Here is a 17357-nt window from a genome sequence, read left to right as displayed (position 1 = left end):
CCCAGCTCTACATTAACCCGGAACCGTGACACAGCACCCCCTGGTAATCAGTTCCCGCACCCCAATTTCACCTTGTAATTCTGACACAGCACCCCTGTTACCCGGCTCCCTCAACCAGCACCCCCATGCCACCCTGACCCTGCACCTACTATTACCTATTTTCTTCACCTTGCACTTCCTATTACCTATCTTTTTTTTTCACCCTAACGCTGCCCCCCGTTATCCAGCACTCCATTTCCCAGCACCCCCACAGACTAAGGTGAATGTTCAGTTTCCCCTGGCTCTAAGTCCGCTCAGCTCTTTTCCTATCCCTGCACTTCCTGGCCCCTCTAATGAATGAGAACGAGCCGACATCAACCTATCAGAAGCACACATATCCCTCACACGGTCACGCTGCTCAGGAACGAGGCTTGAAGCGCAGCCATAGTGCGCAGGCGTGGTAGAATAGCGCGCCTGGTATGGACTTAGTTGGTGTGTGTGTATTGGGACTCGATTTGCTGGGTAAGCGCTAGCAACACATAAAAGTCGCTCGTCAGTTGAATTGTGGTCGCTTATACACTGCAGTTGGGTGTGCTTGTAGCAATGTTAATGCAATATAGCAAGAGCCCCACATTTAAAGTGGAATTGCATGTAGTTGTATGACCTACGTATGATGGGATTCATAGAGCCCAAGGGAAACCTTAAGTAGTGACTGAGGGGTGGACTGGGAGCCTTGTCTGCAAACACAAGCAGCTGTTTGTTGTGTGGGACAGGCTTCTGTGTACTTGAGGTGTGCCATGGTGCCCCAGTCATTGGTAGCCATGGTATAGGGGAGCATTCCACAGGATATGGGTTATTATGATGGGGGACAGAGAAGCAAGGGGGCAAATAATAGGTGCAGGGTGGTATAGCATGCATCAACAGTGGGGGAGGGGCACAATTGTGGATCCTTGCCCTGGGCACTGGACGACCCTGTCCCGGTACTGTAATGCACTTTTCCCATCATTGGCTTCCTTAGCTTCTCTGTGTTTGGTCAGGTGACAGAAGGAAGGCATCCACTTGCCAGGTACAGTGATGACAGGTCTAAATGGGGAGCATATAGGGTGAATAGCTGCATGGCAATTTGAGAGAATTGAAAAGAAAACAAGCAAATCTGCATCGACCACGTCTATGGTTCAGTTCTCACAGATTTCCAGTTTTCAGACCTATTTTTTTCATGCAAATGGGGCCCCCAGACCGCTTTAAAACTACATCTTAGTCTTCACTATTCTCTAATTTAGAGCTGCCCCCTCCCAGTACCTCTTTTTGCCTACAAGATGTCATCAGTCTTCTGGGTTGAATGATGCCAAGGGTCACTCTACCCAAAAGAATGAGGACGTACTGGGGGATGATTTACTAAAACCGGAGAGTGCAAAATCTGCTGCAGTTTTGCAAAGAAAGCAATCGGCTGCCAGGTTTTTTTGGTCAAAGCCTAAAGAAATTCTAAAGGTTGTTTTTTTTTTGTGGAAAATAAACTATGCTATACTTACCTGTTGTGTGCAGTGGTTTTGCACAGAGCAGCCTGGATCCTCCTCTTCTCAGGTACCCCGCAGGCTCTCCTGGCCCCTCCCTCCTGTCAAGTGCCCCCTTAGCAAGCAGCTTGCTATGGGGGGCACCCAAGCAGGTATGTTTCCAAGCCGCTGCTCTGTGTCCATTCACACATGGAGCTGTAGCTTGGCCCGCCCCTCTCAATGGCTGTGATTGACAGCAGTGGTAGCCAATGGCTCCCACTTGCTGTCTCAGCCAACGAAGAGGCAGAGACCCAGGACAGCCGAGGCTGTCGTTCACATCGCTGGATCGCAATGAGGCTTAGGTAAGTATTGAGGGGGCTTGGGGCAGTGCTACACACAGAAAGTTTTTTTATCTTCATGCATAGAATACATGAAGGTAAAAAAAACCTTGAACCTTTACAACCACTTTAATTGAGCAAGCTGAGGTTAGAAGCTGATTGGCTACCATGCACAGCTTATATTATTATTATTATACAGGATTTATATAGCGCCAACAGTTTGCTCAGCGCTTTACAATATAACGGGAGACAATACAGTTTAATACATGAGGGTTAGGAGCACCCTGCTCCTTGGAGCTTACAATCTAAGAATTGAAGAAACATTTCTCAACACAACCACACATACATACTCCGAACACACGCCCACATATCTGTTCTTACAAAACTTATGTTCTTAACAAAATATAATATAAAAAAAAAAAGCCTTTAGTTCACCTTTGGAACATGTTACATGTTCCACCCGTATTTAGGGTGGAGCATGTAAAATGTTCCAGCTTCAGCCTGTTCTCCCCCCAATCCCCCCCTCCTTGTTACAGCAGGTAGGGGATCTTCTCAACGCACCCACTGTCACAATTTGAAAACAGGATGACCACAACATTCATTTACTACATGAATGAATGAACTAAAAGTACCGTTACTCACCATGGCCGACGGATGTAGTTCTCCATTAACTGCGAGGGTGCTAGTGAGAGCTCTTGTACTTCATTGATTCTTCCTGCAATTCAGTAACTGCCTGCCCATATGGGAGTTACAGGCAGACAATGTACCAACGATCTGCTAATCATGGGTGCAATCCTTGACAGGCTCCAGTGTAAAATAAAAATAAAGGCACATTTTTTTTTTTTCACCTGCAAAAGATGTGCATTTATTATTATTTTAGAAAAGGTGAGCTTTTCTTTTAATGCAGCACTGTCATGTGTTACATAAAACAAAGTGCCGTACTTATGCTGTGTTTTACCTCTTTTTCTTCTTTTTTTTTTTTCATTATACAGTACCCACTGACTTTAGATATGTACCTGAATTCTGAACAAGTAGCCCTGATTGGCCAAGTGTTTGAGTCCTATGTACTGCAGCATCATCAAAAGGACATACTAAGTATACTGATGGAAAATGATGAGGATTCCCACTACTCAATAGTTGTTAATGCTATGACACTCTTTGAAACAAACATGGAAGTCGGAGACTATTTCAATGCTTTCCCTAATGAGATTCTACCAGTGTTTGATAATGCCTTGCGACGAGCAACCATGAGTCTCATACAGTCCAACTCACAACATGACAGGTTTATTATGAAGCAAAACCTACATGCAAGAATAGCAGGTATGTGTAGTTTACCCAAATTGATATTTGTTTTGGATAAATTAAAATAAATGGATTCTTTCACATTGAGTTTTGTGGAGGTTTCCCTGCCACATTTCCTGGCTCTGCTTCCTGTACCATGGAGTCTTCATTCTCATTACACTGATGACAAAACTAACAGAGCTATTGCGTGAAGCAGATGTGTAACTGGTAAGTCAACTGCAGATATGTTTCAAGCAGAGTCCCAGAACTCAAAAATCTCAGTTTTGGTGCACTGACATTTTAAGACCTCTAAGCTTATATTTTATCTTGGATTCAGTTTTGTTTGCAATATCCCTTTGTTGCTTATGTGTTGCAAGAATTTTAACAAAGTTTATTGCAAATCCTTGCCTGCTTTTGTTTTGTAAATGCTGTGATAGGCTATTTCAATGCACTTGCTGAAATACTTTAATGTCAATAATGAGTGAGAGTCCTTTCTCTTCTGTAGTCACAATATCAGTCCCATTATTAATAATGGAAAGATGCATTATAGGTAACTCTTTAAAAGTGTGATGTTTCACTAAAGGTAAAATATTCTTGAAGTATTGTAATGGTTGTCTGCTTTGTGACCCTGGGCAAATTTCTGGACAGGAAAGGGGGATTGGAGGGGGAATACTGTGCCATTGTTGTAAGTGAAAAAGAAATTCAAAGCATTTTTCTAAAGTCAAACTTTTTAATTTTTGTACCTGAATGCATACTATGTGTTTAGGGGGGGGCTACGCGTGAAAATGTTGATTGCTATATGCATGCTATATACTGCCACGCATGCTGGAGTGAGAGCTATAATTCTATAATTCTACCACAAGACCTCCTCCTTAACACTAAACTGATAACCTTTAGGGGCTTTTGAAGCATCGCCTATAGAGAGTATAGGGTACTGAACTTTGTCATCATTTCACAGGCGCACACAAATTTAAGGTTTGACGTGTTTAATCTTGTAGAAAACTCCTCCTACAAGCTTTAACCAGTGCTCAGCTGGACACTCATTGAAGTCACAAGACTGCTATATACTGCTGATAAGAAAAGGTATTTAGCAGTTTATATTTACTAAAATAATTGCTTTTCCATGTTCTGTGTAGTGTGGGAGACCAGATATAGTGAATGCAAGGTAAACAGGGTGTAAACACTTTTTAACCACTTGTTCTCCAGAGGATTTACCCCCCCCCCCCTTCCTGACCAGGCCATTTTTTGCGCTTTGGCACTGTTATTTTAACTGACAATTGCGCGGCCATGCAATGCCGCACCCAGATGAAATTTACTTCCTTTTTTTTCCCCTATGAATTGAGCTTTCTTTCGGTGGTATTTGATCACCTGTGCGTTTTTTTTTTTTTTTTTTGTTTTTTTTTCCGCTATAAGCAAAAAAAGACTGACAATTTTGCGAAACAAAAAAATATTTTGAACTTTTTGCTATTAAACATGTCCAGTAAAAAAATTTTAAAAAATCAAATTTAGGCCAAAATGTATTCTGCAACATGTCTTTGCTTAAAAAAATCCCAATACGTGTAAATTAATTGGTTTACGTGAAAGTTATAGCGTTTTCAAATGGCTGTATAGATACTGGGATTTTTACATTTTTCATTCCTACTAGTAATCAGCAATCAGCGACTTTTAGCGGGACTGCGGCGGGCATTCTGACACTGGGGGGGAACTAACTTGGTGTCACTGACATCCCCAGTGACACCAATACAGTGATCAGTGCTAAGAAACAGCACTGTACTAATGACACTGGACAGGAAAGGGTTAATGTGAGGGGCGATCAAAGAGTTAACTGTGTGTAGGGAGTGTTTTACTAGGGGGCAGGGGCTGTGTGCTGCACTGTAAGTGCACTGATTGGAATGTGTGCCCGAGCTGACAGGAAGGAAAACTGATCCCTGTTGTCAGTGATTGTCGGTAATCACCGGTAGGGACCCGGTGATTGACATCCACTGCTGCGAATGGCAGAGCGGGTAGGGCTCGCGCGCACCTCCTCCCTGGAAATGCAAGATCACATATATATACGTGATTTTGCGCACCCGTGCTGCCGTGTAGCAGTATATCTGCTATACGGTGGCGGGTAAGCGGTTAATATCTCTCGCTAGGCCTAAATTAATAGGATCCTGTGAGTCCAATACACTTTTCCCTGAGTTCTGAGAGTGTGGGTGTTAAAATTGTTACTTATTAACTTCTGTAGTTTATTTATACTTATATACTTGTTAGATACTTTGTTTTATTTTCTTGTGCTGATCATAGTCCTTGTTACCAGAGTTGATAAGCCCTTCAAATTGCAATCCACAATAACTCAGACTCAGATCTATATGATCGTTTTTGTATTTTTTTGTATTTATCATTTATAATTTAATATTTTTAGATAATTATATGTGAGCATGTTGATAATTGAGTTTTACAGATATATATATATATATATATATATATATATATATATATATATATATATAATTTTTAATTATAAGTATGTAGGAGAAATTGCTATGGTCATCTGCATCTAGACCAGGGGTGGGCAAACATTTTGACATGAGGGCCGCAATGGGTTCATATATTGGACCCGGGGGCCAGACCAAGAGTAGATGAATGATGTGTATGTGTCATCCATAGTAAGCATAGTAATTAATCCCCCATATAGTAATTCATCCCCCATAGTAATTCATCCCCCATATAGTAATTCATCCCCCCTATAGTAATTCATCCCCCATATTAATTCATCCCTCATAGTATTTCATCCCCTACAGTACTATTCCCCCCCCAAGTAGTAAGCCAAGTCCCCCCTGTGTCAATTCACTTACCTTTGCTCCGCGCGTTCCTCTCGTCGTGTTCCCGCGCCGTTCCGGTCTTCAGGGCGGACTGTGAGAGGAGCCTAGCTCCCCTCACGTTCGTCACGCTGCCCCGCCTACACACATCCTGACAGCCAATGTATCACGCTCTGCGGGCCGGATTAAAATGGTCCGCCGGGCCGTATACAGCCCGCGGGCCGTAGTTTGCCCCTTGCTGATCTAGACCATGAGTCTGTTGGTCACTGGAGAGTTATCTAATTTTTCCAGCATGAGTCAGGCTATTTAAAAGCTAGTACTGTGTTACCTTATGGACTTGATAAAGGAGGCTCTGCCCCCTGAAATGCATTGTCATAGCAACAGTGTATCACTCAACTGGCAGTCTATCCACCCATTGCTGATCCTCTGCTGATTCTCCCATCCATGTAGTGCCAGATACAGCGTCAGCTGTTGGCCCGCTGGGAGCGCTCCTCTGCCCTGCTGTGAGCTTGAGTTCCAAAAGTGAGTGAGTGTGGGTCCATGGTGCAGTTGACATGGAAGCCGACAGCTGACCTGTTACACGAACAGATCAGGGGGAGGTATGTGTGCAGCATGATGCCAATGAATTGGCATCATGATATGCCTAATACATGCCTACAATTGTAAGTGCACATCTACTTGTTTTTTATCCATTTAATAAAGGTTACTGCACTAGGAGCCAGTGCACTATCCTTTCTTTGTGCCTCTTTCAGGTGCTGGGAGCAGCAAGGCTTCCCTGGATTCAGTTTCCTTATTGATTCAAATGGCTAAACTGTGTACTCTGGATTTAGTTACGTAGGTTACTTGTGGCAGTAGCTAGATATGCACCAATATATCAGCGGCCGAAACATATATGCCAAATATAGTGTTATCGGCATTTTGCCGATAATGGCCACTGATACAGTCGCATCTCATAGACGTTCATGCAAAAATGGTGTTGGGTTCATTAGCATAATATAATAGTAGTCGGGCAATAGCTGTGAATACAAAATGTTTTTTAAACTTTGATATTTATAATAAAAACATATTTGTTTTGTTATTTCAAGGTGCTTGTGGTGCGTTCATTTCCTGCCATCTTCATCTATCTTTGAGGTTTGCTTGTATAGTCTGTTTTGGACAAGTAGCCCCCCCCCCCCCCTTTAAAATGAGGGGAGGCAACAATGACTGTATGTTAATGGCATGCATACTGTATGTTCATATTTTATTAGGCTTTTTATAGCGTTATTTAACCTCTTCACGCTGGCCGCACACAAATGTGGGACCTCCCGGCGTCTGGGCCACATTTGTGTGCAATTAAAAAGAACATATGTGCTGAGAGCGCGCACTCTGCACGCTCCCAGCACAAATGTCTGGTACTCATGGAAAGGTCCTGATCTCCTCTTTCGATTGGTACCTTTCCCGATCATGTGACTGTCCTGAGGATTTACCCCCCCCCCCCTTCCTAATCAGGCCATTTTTTTGTGTTCCGGCGCTGTGTTACTTTAACTGACAATTACGTGGTCATGCGACGCTGCACCCAAATGAAATTTACATCTTTCCCCACAAATTGACCTTTCTTTTGGTGGTGTTTGATCACCTGTGCGTTATTTATTTTTTGCGCTATGAAAAAAAAAAGTCCGACAATTTTGAGAAAAAAAACAATATTTTTGACTTTTTGCTATTAAACATGTCCAGTCAAAAAATTTTAAAAAAATCAAATTTCGTCATAAATTTAGGCCAAAATGTATTCTGCTACATGTCTTTGCTAAAAAAAAAAAAAAATCCCAATACGTGTAAATTAATTGGTTTACGTGAAAGTTATAGAAATGGAGTTATAGAAGTTTACAAATGGTGGTATATATACTGGGATTTTTTTATTCTTACTAGTAATGGCGGCGATCAGCGACTTATAGCGGGACTGCGGCGGACATTCTGACACCTAGGGGGGAACTGACTTTGTGTCACTGACATCCCCAGTGACACCAATACAGTGATCAGTGCTAAAAAAAAAAAGTACTGACACTGTACTAATGGCACTGGGCAGGAAGGGGTTATCATGAGCGGTGATCAACTGTGTGCAGGGAGTGTTTTACTAGGAGGTGGTGTCTGTGTGCTTCACTGTAAGCACATTGCTTTGGATGGCAGTGCTGTGCAGTGTGCCCGAGCTGATAGGGAGGAAAACTGTTAGCAAAGGAGATCCTCGGTAATCACTGGGCCCCAGCGAGTTCTCACAGGCTGGGACCCGGTGATTGACATCCGCAGCTGCGAATGGTGGCTCGGCTAGAGCTCGCGCACACCCCTACCCGGAAATGTAAAATCACGTATACATATGTGATTTTGCGCACCTGTGCCGTCTTGTAACAGTATTTCTGCTATAGGGCGGTTGGGAAGCGGTTAATCTGAATGATCTTGACATTTGTAAGCTTACTTTGTTTATATCCCACATATTTACTGCTTGAATTCTGTGACACATAATCACTGTGCCCTGTGAGTAGCACTGCTGTGTTACACATTTCGCAGAGCCTGTCTTCTGAACTACAGAGGTTCTGAGAGGAGTTTCATGAGGCAGAGTCAGTACAAGAATCCCTGCTTGCAGACAGTAAGGAACCATGGAATACAGTGAAGAACAGAAGTATTTGAACACCCTGCGATTTTGCAAGTTCTCCCACTTAGAAATCATGGAGGGGTCTGAAATTCACATTGTAGGTGCATTCCCAATCTGAGAGACAGAATTAAAAAAAAAAATTCAGGAAATCATATTGTATGATTTTTATAGAATTTATTGCACTGCTGAACATAAGTATTTGAACACCTGAGAAAATCAGTGTTAATATTTGGTACAGAAGCCTTTGTTTGCAATTACAGAGGTCAAATGTTTCCTGTAGTTCTTGACCAGGTTTGCACACACTGCAACAGGGATTTTGGCCCACTCCTCCACACAGATCTCTTCTAGATCTGTCAGGTTTCGGGGCTGTCGCTAAGCAACATGGAGTTTCAGCTCCCTCCAAAGATGTTCTATTGGATTTAGGTCTGGAGACTGGCTAGGCCACTCCAGAACCTTGATATGCTTCTAACGGAGCCACTCCTTGGTTATCCTGGCTGTGTGCTTCGGGTCGTTGTCATTTTGGAAGACCCAGCCACGACCCATCTTCAATGCTCTGACTGAGGGAAGGAGGTTGTTGCTCAAAATCTCGCAATAAATGGCCCCATTCGTCCTCTCCTTAATACAGTGCAGTCGTCCTGTCCCCTTCGCAGAAAAGCACCACCAAAGCATGATGTTACCACCCCCATGCTTCACAGTAGGGATGGTGTTCTTGGGATGCAACTCATCCTTCTTTTTCCTCGAAACACAACGAGTGAAGTTTAGACCAAAAAGTTCTACTTTGGTCTCATTTGACCACATGGCTTTCTCACATGTCTCCTCTGGATCATCCAGATGGTCATTGGCAAACTTCAGACGGGCCTGGACATGTGATGACTTGAGCAGGGGAAACTTCCGTGCAATGCATGATTTGAAACCATGACAGCGTAGTGTTCTAGCGACAGTGACCTTTGAAACTGTGGTCCCAGCACTCTTCATGTCATTGACGAGCTCCTCCCTTGTAGTTCTGGGCTGATTCCTCACCTTTCTTATCATCAGTGATACCCCATGAGGTGAGATCTTGCATGGAGCCCCAGTCCGAGGGAGACCGACAGTCGTCTTTAGCCTCTTCCATTTTCTAACAATTGCTCCAACAGTTGATCTATTTTCACCAAGCTGCTTGGCAATTGCCTCGTAGCCCTTTCCAGCCTTGTGGAGGTCCACAATTTTGTCTCTGGTGTCTTTTGACAGCTCTTTGGTCTTGCCTGTGGTAGTAGTTGGCGTCTGACTGACTGTGGGGTGGACAGGTGTCTTTATAGAGCTCAGACAGGTGCTACTAAGTTAGATTAATGAGTGGAGTAGAGGTGGACTTTTTAAAGACACAGTAACAGGTCTTTGAGAGCCAGAAATCTTGCAGTTTCTTAGGCGTTCAAATACTTATGTTCTGCAGTGTAAGACAAATTCTTTAAAAAATCATACAATGTGATTTCCTGAATTTTTTTTTTTTTTTATTCTGTCTCTCAGAGTGGGAATGCACCTACAATGTGAATTTCAGACCCCTCCATGATTTCTAAGTGGGAGGACTTGCAAAATCGCAGGGTGTTCAAATACCTCTGTTCCTCACTGTATGTAGTCCTTAGTAATTGAAAGTTAACAGAGGAAAAGCTGCAAAGCACACAGGAAATCCAAGGAACTGTGGAAAGAGGTAGCCAGCAAACAGAACCCACAACATTTATCCTGGGTTCACACTTGTGCGGTGCGGCATACCGCATGTGATTCGCACAGGAACCACACCGCAAACCACATGCAAATTCTGTGCAGTGCTATTTGAGCTATACATTATGTATGGCTCAAATCGCATCGCATTCGCACCAAAAAGGTGCAGGATTCTTTTTTTGGTCCACACTAGAATTTGATCACGTGGTTATTCACACCCATGCGATCCGATTCTGCACATGGCACCGAGTTTTGCGGACCGATTTTGAGGTGTTAACATATACACCCGCAGCGGTTTACAAGAACGGGGTGCGATTATGTTGCAGTGCGGAATTCGCACAGAAACTGCTGCGAATTCTGCACCGCATCGATGTGAACCCAGGCTAAAAGATTTTTCAAAAAGCTTATATGGGATAGTCAATAATAAGTATTGTTTGTATTGCTATTATTATCTTGGTGTTATAAAAATGAAAGTGTGAACATACTGTAGAACGTTTCAATGTGAAAAAAGCAAACTTGCTCCAATAGCTTACCTTTATTTTAAATGTAGTTCTTCATCAATGAAGATCTTGTAGTAGTGCTACAGATTTAAATTGTATGTAAACCTCAAATCAATTTCTTAGGTATGCTTGGCATCATGTCTCCTTGTCAGTAACCGCACTTCTTGTTACAGGGCTGGTAATGATTAGCTACTGGCTTGCAATTAGCGGCAGCATTGTTGGACTAATAGGATGGCTATAATGTTGACCTTCTGTCGTCAGTATGTTGAGTCACTGCCCCAGAACAAGTATGCATATATGAACTTCTGACTTTATTGATTTACATTCTTGTTTTCGGGTCAGGACCAAATAAAGTATGAAAGTCAGTGATTCCGCATAATAACCAGGCAACTAGCATTTTCAGACGGAGAACTTGTGCTGCACATAGGTTCTTTTTATAGGGTAAATTGTATCAAAATGATTTTTTTTTATGTTGTTAACATCCTTTTTTATTTGTGCACGCAGGTTTGCCAGTGTGTCCAGAGTTAACCAGAGAGCATATCCCACGTGCAAGAGATGTGGGTCATTTCTTGTCCATTAACGGCACAGTTATTCGCAGCAGTCTAGTGAAAGTTCTGGAGTATGAACAAGACTTTATGTGCAACAAGTGTAAGCATGTAATTACAGTAAAAGCTGATTTTGAGCAATATTACTCATTCACTCCTCCAACTGCTTGCACCAATTTTGAAGAAGGCTGCACCTCCACTAAATTTACCTGTCTGTCTGATGTGTCCTCTCCGGCCACTTGTAGAGACTACCAGGAGATTAAGATCCAGGAACAGGTGATTGCTCTTTATATGTACAGTATATGTTGACTCATGACATAAGCGATGTGCTTAGTGAAGATATCTGAATACATTTCAAATTAATATAACATGGCATTTTCTATATTGTTGAATACTACTCTGCTTTCCAGTGATGCTATAAAATGACATTGAAACTGAAGTCAGGAAGCACTTCCTGCCTGCTTCAGCTTGCAGACTCCTTCAAATACCTGGGCATACAAATTTCTTGCTCTGTTGGCAGCTATGAGACCCTAAATCTGGCCCCTTTGCTCATGAAAATTATAGAGTCAAAACCTCGTCTAAACTTCCACTGTCAACAATGGGCTGTTCGAACCTTATTAAAATGGTCCCCATGTCCAAACTTCTCTACTTTCTGCATAATACACACATCTCTCTCACAGCCAAATTGTTTAGAGACATTGACAAAATACACTGCTCAAAAAAATTAAAGGAACACTTTTTAATCAGAGTATAGCATCAAGTCAATTAAACTCCTGGGATATTGATCTGGTCAGTTAAGTAGCAGAGGGAGTTGTTAATCAGTTTCAGCTGCTTTGGTGTTAATGAAATTAACAACAGGTGCACTAGAAGGGCAACAATGAGATGACCCCCAAAACAGGAATGGTTTTACAAGTGGAGGCCACTGACATTTTTTCCCTACTTATCCTTTCTGACCGTTTTGCATTTGGCCAGGGCCATTGTCACTACTGGCTTGCTGTGTCTCCCAGCACAGTCTCAAGAGCATGGAGGAGATTCTGGGAGACAGGCAGTTACTCGAGGAGAGCTGGACCGAGCCGTAGAAGGTCCTTCAGCAGGACCGGTATCTGCTTCTTTGCGCAAGGAGGAACAGGATGAGCATTGCCAGAGCCCTACAAAATTACCTCTGGCACGCCACTGGTGTGAATGCCTCTGACCAAACAATCAGTAATAGATAGGGTGGCCTGAGGGCCTGACGTCCTCTAGTGGGCCCTGTGCTCACTGCTCGGCACCATAGGGCTCGATTGGCATTTGCAACTGAACATCAGAATTGGTAGGTCCGCCACTGGTGCCCTGTGCTTTTTACAAATGAGATCAGGTTCACCCTGAGCACATGTGACAGACATGAAAAGGTCTGGAGAAGCCGTGGAGAATATTATGCTGCCTGTAATATCGTTCAGCATGACCATTATGGTGGTGGGTCAGTGATGGTCTGGGGAAGCATATCCACGGAGCACAGATCTCTACAGGCTAGACAATCGCACCCTGACTGCTATTAGGTATCGAGATGGAGGGTGTGTCCTTTCCCTCCAATTAGCTTTCAGAGCTCTCCTCACTGAGCTCTGCAGTGTGTAGCATCAGCTTTCCGCCCCCTGTTTTCTGGCAGCTTGAACAGATGTAGAAAAGAGAATACTGAAGATAAACAGGTACAACTTATTTAGGGGGATTTGTTTCATCTGTTTAACGCAAGGCCAGGACTGAAAGCCAGTGTCTTCACTGGGTATTTGTAAGGGTTTTAAATAAGTTGTGGTCTAGCCATACGCTATTTAACCACTTGCAGACAGCAGATAGCAGAATGACGGCTTTACTGCAGCTAGCCAGTTCTGGGAGGGCGTTATATGACGTCCTCCAAGAATGCGCCTCCCGCGCACGCCCCCGGCGATCTCCATGATCACTGTGTCCTATGGACACAGCTGCTCACGTGATGTGGTAAAAGGCCAATCACAGCGGCCTTTTACCACATGATCAGCCATGTCCAGTGACACAGCAGATCACCGGTAAATGCAGTTGCCGGTTATCGGCTGCACTTTCCTCATGCTGTCACAGCGTGAGGAAAGCACTGCCGGCAATTGTCAGAGGAGGGATCAGCACCGATCATCAGGGCACTGATGATCGGTGCCCAGCAGCGCCACCAACCTGTGCCCAGCAGTGCCGCCAGTCAGTGCCCATCAAGTTTTTGCTCTTTTTTGTTTATAGTGCAAAAAATAAAACACCCAGCTCTATTTGTGTGAAAAAAATAATACAAATATGGGTGCAGTGTTGCATGACCAATTGTCACTCAAAGTGCATTAACGCTGAAAGCTAAAAATTGGCCTGGGCAGGAAGGGGGTATAAGTACCTGGTAGGCAAGTGGTTAACAAATGTAGGAAAGTAACAGAGCTGGTTGTTTAGGAGCTGGCACCCGTCTGTGTCCCCCCTGCCATCCATACCAGGCCCTTTGGGTTGGGTGTCCACTGTTTTTGAATCACTGCTTGTATTTTTATTAAATTGTATGTATTTACAGGTGTAGAGTCTGCTTTTTGTCAGTATTATGTATTGCAGTATACAGTATCATTACTGTGTACACTACTGTAAGACTATTGAATATAATGGCATTGTATTAATAAAACCTGATAGATAAACATGTATTTGTTTTATACTATTTACTGATTTAGGTTCAGAGGTTGTCAGTAGGCAGTATTCCTCGATCTATGGTTGTGGTTTTGGAAGATGACCTTGTGGACAGCTGTAAGTCTGGTAAGACACTACATTTCCACAATTAGTGTGCAACTGAAATGTGTCTGAGTTTTATTATTGCATAGAGAACTTCTTCTCTTACGTAAGCACAATTCACACTCTGGCAAATAAAACCTAATATTACATAAACAAGGCAGAAAACCAGGTCCTTAATCATGTGTGGGGTTGCTTCTCAGCCAAGGGAGTGGGCTCACTCACAGTTTTGCCTAAGAATACAGCCATGAATGAAGATTAGTACAAAAAAACCTCCGAGAGCAACTTCTCCCAACCATCCAAGAACTGTTTGGTGAGGAACAATGCCTTTTCCAGCATGATGGAGCACCTTGCCATAAGGTAAAAGTCATAACTAAGTATCTTGGGGAACAGAACAACAATGTTTTGGGTCCATGGCCTGGAAACTCAGCAGACCTTAATCCCATTGAGAACTTGCAGTCAATCCTCAAGAGCTGAGTGAACAAAAAAAACCCTGCAAATTCTGACAAACTCCAACCATTGGAACAACATTGCAAATATTGACTCTTTGCATAAACTTAATGTAATTGTCAATAAAAGCCCTTGTTACTTATGAAATGCTTGTAATTATACTTCAGTATATCATATTACCACCTGACAAAAGATCTAATAACACTGAGGCAGCAGACTTTGTGGAAATGAATATTTGTGTCATTCTCAAACCTTTTGGCCACGGCTATAGAATGGTTTAGGGGATGGCCCTGACATCATCATGCCAGTGTTGCTTTCTGCATCATTAATAGCCATCTGCAACGAGAACGGAGGCAAAAGGGATTCTACTTGCATCACATGAAGGCCCAAACGTTTAAAAAACGTAAGTATAGAAAAAAAATTAAAGTGGGGGATCCTACAGGAGGGTAGGGGGGAGGGTAGCAATGGGGCCAGGAGGCAAGGAGCCCAGAGTTGGGTCAGATTGGGGGCAAAATTAGGCCACAATCCAACTGCTTTCTCCAAGAGTTGCAACATGGGGGGGGGGGTCTTTGTGTGATCTGTTGTACATTCCACTTTATTTTATTCTATTTGCCTTTTTTCATTCCCCATTAAATTTGGCGCATAAACAGAAATTGTGTACTAACATGTGCAGAAACATGCCATGTTAGGTTTGTTAGCTGTGGTGGTTGTTGAGCTTTTGGTTTGTTTTTTTTCCTACTGAGAAAATTGATAAAGCATATATTTTGGCCAGGGGTGCCTACAGTTTTGCATGACTTTAGGTATTTGCGAATGTTAAAATATATTGATTAATCTTTTATTTGAAGCCTCCCAAATGTCCCTCCTGCTGTGAATTCCACCTGAGCCAGATATTTATTTCATGTGGTGAGATTAGTCTTTATAGTATGCACTGACCTGGAACATCGACAAAAATTGATTGATGAATTAGTAACGCTGGCGTGTGAGCTATTCAGACTTCTGTGTTCAAAATTTACTTTTCTCCCTTATCTGTAATATTTCCTGGTTGCTTTTCTCTCTGTTTTCATGGTTGTAACCACGTAAGGAATGATCTTTCATATATGCTCCATAGTGTTTTAGAATGGGCTATTTACTTTTATGAGGATACCAGGGGACCCTCAGTGCTCCTTATAGAACCTGTAAGGGGTATTCCTAGGTGTTCCCAAATGTTGGTCTTCTATATACTTTTGGTAGCAAAACATTTCTGTTGCTAAAACTTTGAAAAATCCCTAATGTAGCTTTAGGTTTAATCAAAGCTGACATTTCTTGGATTATGATGCATGAGTAGCTTGCTTTCACACTTAAAGGCAATTAAAGGCAACTTGAAAGAGTCTGGAATCCATGGCTCCAATTTGTAAATAAGCAGGCTCGCTTCTGAAGCAATAGGGCTTTTGGGGTCTCCTTTGGATCTTCTATAACTGGAACACTTTCCATCCTTTTTGTTCTGTATCTTTGTTTTTCTTATTCATTTATTGACTACTAGTCATGTCATGATACTGGCTTCATGCTCTCATAGTTAAATGGTATGAATGCAGCGCTGGGTCCTTACACCTGAGTACCTTCAAACATGCTACTTGCATGCTTTGATGTAGTCAATTCTTGTATCGCATGGAAATGGCAATTCACCTTGCATATACAGTATATGTATCCTAAGAATTTATGATGCTTTGACACTATTATGATAGTTGTATCTTTATTATTTATTATTATACAGTATTTATAAAGCGCCAATAGTTTGCTCAGCGGTGTACATTACAAAGAGGGACAGAACATGCGACAGTACAGTAACAATACAATGCGATACACGAGGGGTCCGAGGACCCTGCTCCTTGGAGCTTACAGTCTAGGAGGGGGGGGGGGTATGTGGTACAGGAGGAAAAGTTGTGGGGGATGGAGTGGTAGGAAGAGTGGAGGAGATCGGCAATTAGCAGGGGGCGGGGTAGGCTTCCCTGAAGAGGTGGGTTTTCAAGGTGCACCTAAAGGAGAGGAGAGTAGGTGATAGTCCAGGGGTGGGCAAACTTTTTGACTTGAGGGCCGCAATGGGTTCATATATTGGACCCGGGGGCCGGACCAAGAGTAGATGAATGATGTGTATGTGTCATCCATAGTAAGTATAGTAATATTCCCCCATAGTAAGCATAGTAATCCCCCATAGTAATTAATCCCCCATATAGTAATTAATCCCCCATATAGTAATTCATCCCCCATAGTAATTCATCCCCCATATAGTAATTCATCCCCCATAGTAATTCATCCCCCATATAGTAATTCGTCCCCCATATAGTAATTCGTCCCCCATATAGTAATTCATCCCCCCTATAGTAATTCATCCCCCCTATAGTAATTCATCCCCCCTATAGTAATTCATCCCCCATAGTAATTCATCCCCCATATAGTAATTCATCCCCCATATAGTAATTCATCCCCCACATAGTAATTCATCCCCCATATAGTAATTCATCCCCCATATAGTAAGTCCCCCATATAGTAATTCATTCCCCATATAGTAAGTCCTCCATATAGTAATTCATTCCCCATATAGTAAGTCCCCCATATAGTAATTCATTCCCCATATAGTAAGTCCTCCATATAGTAATTCATTCCCCATATAGTAAGTCCTCCATATAGTAATTCATCCCCCATATAGTAAGTCCTCCATATAGTAATTCATCCCCCATATAGTAAGTCCCCCATATAGTAATTCATTCCCCATATAGTAAGTCCCCCATATAGTAATTCATTCCCCATATAGTAAGTCCCCCATATAGTAATTCATTCCCCATATAGTAAGTCCTCCATATAGTAATTAATTCCCCATATAGTAAGTCCCCCATATAGTAATTCATTCCCCATATAGTAAGTCCCCCATATAGTAAT

At 42.6% G+C, this 17357-nt stretch overlaps 1 protein-coding gene across 1 annotated transcript in view; it reads left to right on the top strand.

Moving 5' to 3' along the window:
* Positions 1-434: 434 nt before the first annotated feature.
* MCM9 (minichromosome maintenance 9 homologous recombination repair factor) overlaps positions 435-17357 on the top strand; it is a 103924-nt gene continuing 87001 nt past the window's right edge. The window contains exons 1-4 of the mRNA XM_089652179.1: positions 435-501; positions 2800-3127; positions 11209-11525; positions 13940-14021. Of these exons, the coding sequence (XP_089508305.1) occupies positions 2818-3127; positions 11209-11525; positions 13940-14021 (709 nt within the window). The 5' untranslated portion in view covers positions 435-501; positions 2800-2817. The remainder of the gene's footprint in view (positions 502-2799; positions 3128-11208; positions 11526-13939; positions 14022-17357) is intronic.

The sequence above is a fragment of the Staurois parvus genome, unplaced genomic scaffold (genome assembly GCF_062004578.1).
Source record: "Staurois parvus isolate SC_StPar_1 unplaced genomic scaffold, SC_StPar_1.0 ptg000672l, whole genome shotgun sequence".
NCBI lineage: Eukaryota > Metazoa > Chordata > Amphibia > Anura > Ranidae > Staurois > Staurois parvus.
This window is presented reverse-complemented; position numbering and strand designations above follow the sequence as displayed.